Below are 12,305 nucleotides of genomic sequence, written 5' to 3'. Positions count from 1 at the left end.
GTTCTATTGAAACAACCCATCATTCTTCAACCTTGCCAATACCATAACAATGTGGTGAGTGTACTTCATCTTGAGGGTAACATTTTACCCCTCATTCGTTTCTACAGCAGGATCCTCTGGGATATACAATTTCTAAAATTACTTTTGCGTTGCGTTGGCCTTTTAGAATCTGCATGCATAACTCTGCCATTTGTATGCCAATTAACACTTGGCAGACCTGTCTTTTTTTTGCCGCTATTCATACAAAAATATGAACATCACTAGACTGCCACTGACATGGAGGGAATGTGAATAAACCACCTGTCATTAGGTGCTGTGTTACTGGATGCTGACCTGTGGTGTACCACATACCTAGGGTTCTTCTTGTCATCTAATGCAGGGGTCCCCAACCTTTTTTGCATTGCGGACTGGTTTAATATTGACAATATTCTTGCGGACCAGCCGACCGGGGGGGCGGTAGGGTTGCCAACGGACAAGAGTAGCAGTCAAATACGTTGTGTTTACCCCGAAAGAGACTACAATGACCTTGTGCAGGCACCAGTGCACATGTGTGACCGGCGCATGCGTGTACGTGCTGTTTTTTTTCTACAAATCGCTTTTGGCGACTCTGTTCGGGGGGAGGGTGTTAATCGTGACCAGAATACAGGTGATAAGTGGCTAATACACTCAATTTCGTTTCTAAAAGGGTTTATCTGATGAATTTAATATTAAACACACAGCGCATATTTTCCTTGCATGAATATAGTGATGAGTCAATTATCACTTATCAATTATAAATTATAAGTCAATTAGCTTGAAGTAAGTGTTGAACGAACTTCCAGTAGAAGTGGTAGAGGCAGGTTTGATATTATCATTTAAAGAAAAATTGGATAGGTATATGGACAGGAAAGGAGTGGAGGGTTATGGGCTGAGTGCAGGTCGGTGGGACTAGGTGAGAGTAGCGTTGGGCACGGACTAGAAGGGCGGAGATCGCCTGTTTCCATGCTGTAATTGTTATATGGTTATATAAGTCACTTACAAGTCAATAGCATCATAACATATTAAGTAACGTTTGGATATTAAACACACAGTGCATATTTTCCCTGTATGAACATATAAAATCATTGCAACACACCAATTGCTGAATCAGTGGGAGCCCTGGGCTTGGTTCGCTGCAACAACACAGTCATATTATGGGGTGACAGGAGATAGCGATACTCGAAGGGGGTTCCTTATGTCCAGTCTATTCCGCAATTTAGTTTTCATTGCATTCATTGCAGAGATACGTTGGAAGTGGAAGCAAAGTTTTTAGTGCTTTCGTGGCTATCTCAGGATATTCAGCCTTGACTTTGATCCAGAATGCCGGTAGAGATGTTATGTCAAACATACTTTTCAGCCTGCCGTCATTTGCAAGCTCGAGGAGTTGATCACCTTCCCGTGCTGACATGGATGACGCGTGTGTAACCACCTCACATGCGTTCAAATTCAACATTGGGCATGACAGGGAATGAGGAAAGGTGCCGCTGACTCATATCACCAAATCATATCGTTTCCTCGTGGCCCGATAGCACATGCTTTGCTGCCCAGCACTGGTCCGCGGCCCAGTGGTAGGGGACCACTGACCTAATGTGCCTGACTAGCATGTAATGCTTAAAGAGTTTAAGTGCTTCAAGGCTGTATATTTTCTTTAAATTACTGTCCCTTCAGTTAATTGCAGTACCTCAGGCTATGCGATAGTAATTCAATGAAATGGTATGTTTTAACTGTTGGGTACTGTAATATTAGGTAGGATATACAGAGTACTGATTTTGGGGTAATAGACATTTGCCTTCTCCCTGCCCAGGCCTCAGAAAGATGTGTTAAAATGTATCAGCAGCTGGTGATAGGCTGCAGCTCTCAGAAACTTGTCCATGACCTCAATGTTTTGCTATGTGTCTTGACTGTAATATCTTAACATAGTGATCTGTAATAAGCCTGCAGTGAATCTGTAATATCAGCTATACACAGACATCCCACCTCTCCCGGAAGTTCTGGGAGTCTCCTGCATATCGATAGCGGTTCCCTGATGCCAGCAAGTTATATACAATATCCCGGAAATTGATTTTTTTGAGAGCGAGCGAGCGCAAGAGCAAGAGAGAGCGCGAGAGAGAGCAAGAGAGTGCACGAGAGAGAGCAAGAGAGAGAAAGCACGAGAGAGAGCAAGAGAGAGAGTGTGTGCGAGGGAGAGAGAGAGCGAGCGCCATGGCAGAGTGTTCCAAAAAAAGAAAATATAGAATGTACATCACCCCAGACTACACTAAAGTGTACCCCTGCCTAATAGGGGTCAAAAATAATGACAGTATTGCTTGCTGCGCTGTTTGCAACAGTGACTTTTCTATTGCCCATGGTGGGTTAAGACTGTAAAAGACATGGTGAGGTGAGTTTAACGGGTGTCATTCGTTCATTAGCATCGCTAATGTTATTTAAACTAGCTGGCTAGCTGCTGAGGAGCTACTCTATTGCAGACATCCCACCTCTCCTGGAAGTTCCGGGAGTCTCCCGCAAATTGATGGTGCTACCTCCCTGAATTGAGTTTTTGCAGGGTGGGAATCTGTATACACCAGGCAGCAAGTTCAAAATCAAAGTTCTTTGAAGTACACCAGTGAATTTTTTCAATTATCTTACCTTTAAATAATACCATGACATTAAGAGTAAATTTCTTGACTTCTTAATTTCATAAATTTCTCTATAAGTCCTCAGGTCAGAGCTGTGGCCTGAAATCACTTCATCACCATATTGCAAATCTGTTGGCTAATAGAGATGGAGCCACAGGACACAGCTAATGAACTGAACGAGAAGTACAAATATAATTCTGCAAAATATGAACAGAGTCCGACATTTCCCAATGTCTTCACACTGCTCTCAGTAAATCAAAGGCATGCACTGGTGACCCAAGTTGCATGTTTGCGGGGCAGCTCAAAATACTTTTGAAGCAGTCAGAATTTAAGACCATTTTTGCGTGAACAATGATGTTATTGTACCTTTAAGTAGTAGACACCTTGAAAATGATTATGGACATTAATCTTGTTTTCTTTTCCTCCTATTGGCAGAGTGGGTTTACTCCCCTCCACATTGCTGCCCACTATGGAAATGTAAATGTAGCCACTCTGCTATTGAACCGAGGAGCTGCTGTTGATTTCACAGCTCGGGTAAGTTACATTTCTTTCTGATTTTAATTTTAATTATTATTCTTATTTTAACTCTGCAGATTTTTTTTGCCCTCTTGATCTTTTTGATACTTTTGCTCCTCATCCCTGTAAGGAAGTTTTTCAGGACGGCAAATCAGCCAATTATGTTTGAAGGATTATTGTCAAGGGAGCACGTTCATCCATGTGTAGGTAAAATGGAAAACATCACAGGCACATAGACATAAATTCACAAGAAAAATATTAAATTGTCTATAAATTATTAAAGATACAAAACAATTAAAACAAATTTTAGTGCAAGTTGTCATAGCGTTGTTATACGCACAAAATGCTGGAGTACCTCAGCAGGCCAGGCCTGATGAAGGGTCTCGGCCCAAAATATCGACTGTTTACTCTTTTCCATGGATGCTGCCTGTCCTGCTGAGTTCCTCCAGCAGTTTGTGTGTGTTACTTTGATTTCCAGCATCTGCAGATGTACTCTTGATAGCATTATTATACTGAGGTAATCAATAAAGTTTTATTTTATTGAGGAATGTGGCATGGAGTAAGCTCTTCCATCCCTTCAGTCCACACTGCCCAGCAATCCCTGATTGAACTCTGACTTAATTGGGGCAATTTACAATGACAAGTTAAATTATTAACGTCTGTGGACTGCGGAGGAAACGGAGTACCCAGAGGAAACCACGCATTTCACAGGGAAGATGTACAGAGATCACAGGGTTTAAACTCTGAACTCCAGTGCCCCGAGCTGTAATAGCATCGCACTAACTGCTGCATTAATGGGGCACGCCATGATACTATACAATACCGGAGCTGTGCCAGTTGGTTCAGGAACCAAATGACACTGTAGAAGCAGAATTAGACCATTTGGCCCATTGAGTCTGCTCCACCATTCAGTCATGGTTTATTTATTATTCCTCTTAGACCGATTCTCCTGCCTTCTCCACATAACATTTCACACCCTGACTAATTAGAACTTGGCCTCCATAGAAGTCTGGCACAATGAATTCCTTAGATTCATCAGCCTCTGGCGGATGAAATTCCTCCTCATCCCTGTTCTAAAGATAATTCATTTTATTTTGAGACTGCGTCATCTGGTCCTAGACAACCCCACTATAGGAAACATCCTCTCCACATCCACCTTTATCTAGGCTTTTCAATATTCAATAGGTTTTAATGAGATCCCCTCCTCATTCTTCTAAACCTCAGTGAGTACAAACCCAGAGCAATCAAATGCTCCTCATATATTAACCCTTTCATTCCCAGGATCATTCTCCTGAATCTCCTCTGGACCCTCTCCAATGCCAGCACATTCTTTCTTAGATAAAGGACCCAAAATTGTTTAAAGTATTCCAAATGTCATCTGACCAATGCCTTATCATGCCTCAGCATTACATCCTTGCTTTTATATTCTAATCCTCTTGAAATGAATGCTAACATTGCCTTCTTTACTACCGACTCAACCTGCAAGTTAACCTTCAGGGAATCCTGTACAAGGACTCTCGAGTGCTTTTGTACTTTAAATTTCTTAATTTTCTGTCCATTTAGAAAACAGTCTACACCTTTATTTCTTCTACCAAAGTGTATGAACATATACGGTATTCCATTTGCCACTTTGCCTATTCTCCCAATCTATCTAAGCCCTTCTTCAGATTCCCTGCTTCCTCAAAACTACCTGCCCGCCTTCTCCTTCCCACCCTCCCCCCACCTTCTTTATAGGGCCTCTGACCCTTCCCTCTACAGTTCTGACGAAGGGTTCCGGCCCGAAACATCGACCGATCTTTTCCACGGATGTGCCCGACCTGCTGAGTTCCTCCAGCGTGTTGCGAGTGTTGCCTGCCCCTCCTCCTATCTTCAGATCATTCGAAAACTTAGCCACAAAATCGTCAATTCCATCATACAAATCACTGTCATATAATATAAAAAGAAATGGTGCCAATACCGACCCATGTGAAACACGTCAGTCACCAGTGACCAACCAGAGAAGGCTCCCTTTATTCTCACTCTTTGCCTCCTGTCAATCAGCCAATGTTTTATCCATGAGAGTATTTTTGCTGTAATAGCGCGGATTCGTGCAACACCTTGTCAAAGAGCTTCTGAAAATCCAGTAAACAAAATCCACTGACTCTCCTTCGTCTATCCTGCTTGTCATTTCCTTAAAGAATTCCAACAAATTTGTCAGGCAAGTTTTCACTTTCAAGAAACCATGTTGTCTTTACCCTTTTATGAGCCTCGAAGTATCACAAAACTACATATTTAATAATGGACTCCACCGAATTCCCAATCACTGAAATTTGGCTAACTGGCCTGCCTTCAGTGGAATGGTTGAAAAGAAGTACCTGATGGTGTGGGACTTCAGGCTTCTGTACCTCCTGCCAATACAGCTGCAAAAAAAAAAAAATAGCATGGTTAGAGACGTTGCTGCCTTGAGGTAGCACTTCATATAGATACTTTTGATGGTAGTGAGGGATGTGCCAATCATGTATTGGTCTGAGTCCACTACGCTCTGAGTTGTGGAGTGTTCATTGACAATCCACATTTGTGCCCACTGAAGAACTGTCGCACACAGTTCCCAGCGTACAAATACACTACACATATTAAACCCTTCACCTTCAAATTCCCTTTTAATGAGACTAACAGAATGCTTGGCTATTGCACAATTAAATGAAAATCTCAAATAACTAAATGTGTTCATACTTCTTAGCGTCCAGAGTTACACTATTTGGAAACGGCCTCCATGATCCATGCTAACTAAGATACCAATCAAAGCTGCTCTAATTTGCTCACATTAGGCTATGAACCTCAAAATCTTTTCTATACAATGCTATGTCCCTGTGTCTTTTAAATATTGTTAATTTATCTGTCTTAGTGACTTCCTTTGGCTCATTCTATATACTGATCACTCTGGGTGAAAAGGTTGCACCTCAGATTCCTATTTAATCTCTCCCCTCTCACCTTAAATCAAGTCCTCTGGTTCTTACTTCCCTGACCCTGGGAAGAAGCCATGTATGCTCACATTCTGTACATCTCTTTTACTTCATTCATCTCTTTAAGATCACCCCTCATTCTCCTATACTCTAATGAATTAAGTTCCACCCTGCTCAGCCTGTGTTTTGAAGTTCTAGCAACACCCTTGTAAATCTTTTCTGCAATTCTTCCAGAATATTGGCAACTTTTACATTGCAAGGCAATAAAAACTGAACATAACATTCTAAATGTGGCCTTCCCTAATGTCTTGTACAACTTCAATATAATATATGTACTTTTATACTCCATGGCCTGACTGAATAATGCAATCATGCCAAAATCCTTCTTCACCATACTGTCTAATTGTGACGCCATTTTCACGAATTAATGTATTGTACTTGTACTCTTTAATCCCTCAATTCTACAACATTTCTTACGGCCCAATTGTTCCCTGATCTGTCTTCCTAAAATGTAACACCTTGCATTTATGTGAATTAAGTTCCCTTAGCTATCCTTTTGTTCATCTACTCATCTGTTCAAGATGCCTTTGTCGTTCCTTCATTGTCCTCAGCACCACTATTTTACTATCGATTGCAAGCTTACCTACATGTCTTGTACATTATACACACGCAGTGGCCACTTTATTAGATACCTTCTGTTGCTGTGCTGGAACACTTTGCAGGTTGACAAGTGCTGAGGAATCCAGAAGTCCCCATGTTAGCGAGTCCTGAGATGGAGGTCTGTATAGGTGGGAGTCATGATGACTGATGCACCCCGGTAACTGGGATCGGAGGTCTGTTCGAATTCGAAAGTTGAAGCCCAAAGTGCTCCATGGTCAAAGGTCAATGAACTTGGAAGTTGGGTCGGTTGGGGGTCGAAGGTCAAACTGATGATTGGCAAGTTCTGGGGTTGATAGTGAGAGGTTTGAAAAGTTCAAAACCCTAATATCTCCTCTGACCCTACATCTAAGCACCATAAAATTGTGCCCTCTCATGTTAGCCATTTTAGCCCTGGGAAAAAGCCTCTGACTATCCACATGATCAATGCCTCTCATCATTTTATACACCTCTATCAGGTCACCTCTCATCCTTCTTCGCTCCAAGGAGAAAAGGTCGAGTTCACTGAACCTATTCTCATAAGGCATGCTCCCCAATCCAGGCAACATCCTTGTGAATCTCCTTTGCACCCTTTCTATGGTTTCCACATCCTTCCTGTAGTGAGGCGACCAGAACTGAGCACAGTACTCCAAGTGGGGTCTGACTAGGGTCCTGTGTAACTGCAACATTACCTCTCGGCTCCTAAATTCAATCCCACAATTGTTGAAGGCCAATGCACCGTATGCCTTCTTAACCACAGAGCCAACTTGTATAGCAGCTTTGAGTGTCCAATAGACTCGGACCCCAAGATCCCTCTGATCCTCCACACTGCCAAGAGTCTTAACATTAATACTATATTCTGCCATCATATTTGACCGACCAAAATGAACCACCTCACACTTATCTGGGTTGGACTCTATCTGCCACTTCTCAGCCCAGTTTTGCGTCCTATCCATGTCCCGCTGTATCCTCCACACTATCCACAACACCCCATCATTTGTGTCATCAGCAAATTTACTAACCCATCCCTCCACTTCCTCATCCAGGTGATTTATAAAAATCACGAAGAGTAAAGGTCCCAGAACAGATCCCTGAGGCACACCACTGGTCACCGAACTCCATGCAGAATATGACCCATCTACAACCACTCTTTGCCTTCTGTGGGCAAGCCAGTTCTGGGTCCACAAAGCAATGTCCCCTTGGATCCCATGCCTCCTTACTTTCTCAATAAGCCTTTCATGGGGTATCTTTATCAAATACCTTGCTGAAATCCATATACACTACATCTATTGCTCTACCTTCATCAATGTGTTTAGTCACATCCTCAAAAAATTCAATCAGGCTCCTGAGGCACGACCTGTCTTTCACAAAGCCATGGTGACTATTCCTAATCATATTATGCTTCTCCAAAAGTTCATAAATCCTGCCTCTCAGGATCTTCTCCATCAACTTACTGAAGTAAGACTCAGTGGCCTATAATTTCCTGGGCTATCTCTACTCCCTTTCTTGAATAAGGGAACAACATCCACAACCCTCCAATCCTCCTGAACCTCTTCTGTCACCATTGATGATGCAGAGATCATCGCCAGAGGCTTAGCGATCTCCTCCCTCGCCTTCCTGGGGTAGCTGGCAAGCTAGCAAATAATATCAAAGTGGATAGTGAAAGTGTTTTTGAAGTATGTTAAAAGTAAAAGAGTAATGAGAGTGGATATAGGACCACTTGAAAATGAGGCAGGAGAAATAATAATGGGAGACAAGGAGATGGCTGATGAACTAAATGAGTATTTTGTGTCAGTCTTCACTGTGGAAGACACCAGTAGTATGCCTGATGTTGTAATGTGTGAAGGAAGAGAAGTGAGTGCAGATAATGTTAATAGACAGAAGGTGCTCAAAAAGCTGAAAGACCTAAAGGTGTATAAGTCACCCGGGCCAGAGGAACTGCACCCTAGGGTTCTGAAAGAGGTAGTGCTAGAGACCGTGGTGTCATTATAAATAATCTTCCAAAAATCATTGGACTCTGGCATGGTGCCAGTGGACTGGAAAATTATAAATGTCATTCCACTCTTTAAGAAAGGAGGAAGGCAGCAGAAAGGAAGACTGACCTCAGTAGTTGGGAAGATGTTAGAGTCATTTGTTAAGGATGAGGTGATGGAGTACTTGGTGACACAGGACAAGATAATACAAAGTCAGCATGGTTTCCTTCAGGTAAAATCCTGCCTGACGAACCTGTTGGAATTCTTTGAGGAGATTACAAGTAGGATGGATAAAGGGGATACAGTAGATGTTGTATATTTGGACTTTCAGAAGGCCTTTGATAAGGTGCAACACACAGAATGACTTAGACAGATTCGGAGAATAGGCAAGGAAGTGGCAAATGAAATACAATGTTGGAAAATGCAAGGTCATGCACTTTGGTCGTAGAAATAAATGTGCAGACTATTTTCTAAATGGGGAGAAAATCCAGAAATCTTGGGAGTCCTTTTGCAGAACCCTAAAGGTTAACTTGCAGGTTGAGTCAGTGGTGAGGAAGGCAAATGTCACGTTAGCATTCATTTCAAGAGGTCCAGAATACAAGAGCAAGGATGTGGTGCTGAGACTGTATAAGGTACTGGTGAGGCCTCACCTTGAGTATCGTGAACAGTTTTGGGCCCCTCATCTTAGAAAAGATGTGCTGGCATTGGAGAGGTCCAGAGGAGGTTCACAAGGATGATTCCAGGAATGAAAGGGTTATCATACGAGGAACGTCTGATGGCTCTGGGTCTGAACTCGCAGGAACTGAGGGGGGATCTTATTGAAACCTTTTGAACGTTGAAAGGCCCAAACAGATTAGATAAGGCAAAGTTATCTCCCATGGTAGGGAATTCTGGGACAAGAGGGCATGAGTTCAGGATTGAAGGACATCCATTTAGAACAGAGATGTGGAGAAATTACTTTAATCAGAAGGTGGTGAATCTGTGGAATTTGTTGTCTCAACTGGCTGTGGAGGCCAAGTCATTGGGTGCATTTAAGGCAGAGATAGATAGGTTCTTGATTGGCCAGGGCATCAAAGGGTATGGGTAGAAGGCTGGGGAGTGGGAATGACTGGAAGAATTGGATCAGCCCATGATTGAATGGTGGTGCAGACTCGATGGGCTGAATGGCCTACCTCTACTCCTATACAGTATGGTCTTATAGTCCTATGGAATTTGTTGCCACATGCAGCTGTGGAGGCCAGGTCATTGGGTGTATTTAAGGCAGAGATAGATAGATTGGACACAGCATCAAAGATTACAGGGAGAAATCCGGGAATGGGGTGGAGGAGGAGAAAAAAAAAGGATCAGTCATGATTGAATGGCGGAGCAGACTCGATGGCCCAGATAGCCTAATTCTGCTCCTATGTCTTATGGTCTTTTAAGGCCCCTTCTCCTGTCGATAGAAATTGTTTCATAAACCTTCGTAGTTAGGCAACACGTGAAGCCAGGAGCTGTATTTGGCTGCCGGAAGCTTTCTGAGTCACACACTAGTGGGAGCATTTAATACATAGTGGAAGCTTATTCCCTCTATTCTGCCCACCCGAGCTATGACAACCTGATATCACCAAGTTAGTGGTTCGTGGTTAGAGGAAGGAAATTTAAAGGCAATCTGAGCTGCAGGCTTTTTGCACAGAGGTGTGGCAGTCGTGTGAAATAGACAGAGATTTACAGAGCTACGTCATTGAAAGAAGAATCCTGATGAAAACAGGATTGCGTATTTGATGAAAATGGAGCCAATACAAAGCAGTTTTATTGGAGAGAGAACATATAGTTACTTCATCACTGAAAACTAGTGTTAAGGTATGACCTGGAAATTATACCACAAAGCATTGTTTTGTTAGCAAATATTACCTGGAAACTTCAAGTCATGAAGATATATACTGTATAATATTGAGACATGAGATAAGCTATGAATGGAGTCTTAAAATAACATTTGAAAATATAGTGGCTAGTGAATTCTTATTATGATTATATTGATTGATCAGAGGCAATCACAAAACAGGTACATAATCCAAGTTCCTAGCATTTTGTTTCAACATGAAACTGGTCATTATTTTCCAGACCAGAATTTCAAAGGACAACCATTATTAATGTCAAGAAAAAAATATAGTCATGTCATAAAATTTTATTAAATGCATGAATCTTATATATAAATAGTTAATTATAAATGTGTATTTTGTACAGTATTTCTTTCAGAAATGTAATAGTTTTAATGTTATGATAATTTATTGAGACAGTGAATGTGAGACTTGTTTGAACGACACAATTGCCAAAGCTGCAGTTGTGATACAGTTAATAGAATGTAGAATAGCACAGCACATTACAGGCCCTCCGGCCCACAGTGTTGTGCCCACCCTCAAACCCTGCCTCCCATATAACCCCCCACCTTAAATTCCTCCATATACCTGTCTAGTAGTCTCTTAAACTTCACTAGTGTATCTGCCTCCACCACTGACTCAGGCAGTGCATTCCACGCACCAACCACTCTCTGAGTAAAAAACCTTCCTCTAATATCCCCCTTGAACTTCCCACCCCTTACCTTAAAGCCATGTCCTCTAGTCTTGAGCAGTGGTGCCCTGGGGAAGAGGCGCTGGCTATCCACTCTACCTATTCCTCTTATTATCTTGTACACCTCTATCATGTCTCCTCTCATCCTCCTTCTCTTCAAAGAGTAAAGCCCCAGCTCCCTTAATCTCTGATCATAATACATACTCTCTAAACCAGGCAGCATCCTGGTGAATCTCGCTGTACCCTTTCCAATGCTTCCATATCCTTCTTATAGTGAGGCGACCAGAACTGGACACAATACTCCAAGTGTGGCCTAACCAGAGTTTTATAGAGCTGCATCATTACATTGCGACTCTTAAACTCTATCCCTCGACTTATGAAAGCTAACACCCATAAGCTTTCTTAACTACCCTATCTACCTGTGAGGCAACTTTCAGGGATCTGTGGACATGTATCCCCAGATCCCTCTGCTCCTCCACACAACCAAGCATCCTACCATTTACTTTGTACTCTGCCTTGGAGTTTGTCCTTCCAAAGTGTACCACCTCACACTTCTCCGGGTTGAACTCCATCTGTCACTTCTCAGCCCACTTCTGCATCCTATCAATGTCTTCCTGCAATCTTTGACAATCCTCTATACTATCTACAACACCACCAACCTTTGTGTGATCTGCAGACTTGCCAATCCACCCTTCTACCCCCACATCCAGGTCGTTAATAAAAATCATGAAAAGTAGATGTCCCAGAACAGATTCTTGTGGGACACCACTAGTCACAATCCTCCAATCTGAATGTACTCCCTCCACCATGACCCTCTGCCTTCTGCAGGCAAGCCAATTCTGAATCCACCTGACCAACCTTCCCTGGATCCCATGCCTTCTGACTTTCTGAATAAGCCTACCATGTGGAACCTTGTCAAATGCCTTACTAAAATCCATATAGATCACATCCACTGCACTACCCTGATTTACCCTGGTCACCTCCTCAGAGAACTCTATCAGGCTTGTTAGACATGATCTGCCCTTCACAAAGCCATGCTGACTGTCCTTGATCAGACC

At 42.5% G+C, this 12,305-nt stretch overlaps 1 protein-coding gene across 5 annotated transcripts in view; it reads left to right on the top strand.

The window, feature by feature from the left end:
- The window catches only part of LOC134344194 (ankyrin-2-like), a 978,678-nt gene that overhangs the window by 538,107 nt on the left and 428,266 nt on the right, over positions 1–12,305 (top strand). For all 5 annotated transcript variants that reach the window (XM_063043600.1, XM_063043603.1, XM_063043602.1 and 2 more), the window contains one exon: positions 3,069–3,167. In XM_063043600.1, the coding sequence (XP_062899670.1) occupies positions 3,069–3,167 (99 nt within the window). The remainder of the gene's footprint in view (positions 1–3,068; positions 3,168–12,305) is intronic.

The sequence above is a fragment of the Mobula hypostoma genome, chromosome 3 (assembly GCF_963921235.1).
Source record: "Mobula hypostoma chromosome 3, sMobHyp1.1, whole genome shotgun sequence".
Taxonomy (NCBI): Eukaryota; Metazoa; Chordata; class Chondrichthyes; order Myliobatiformes; family Myliobatidae; genus Mobula; species Mobula hypostoma.
The sequence above is the reverse complement of the archived record's forward strand: the minus strand, read 5'-3'. Positions and strand labels throughout refer to the sequence as shown.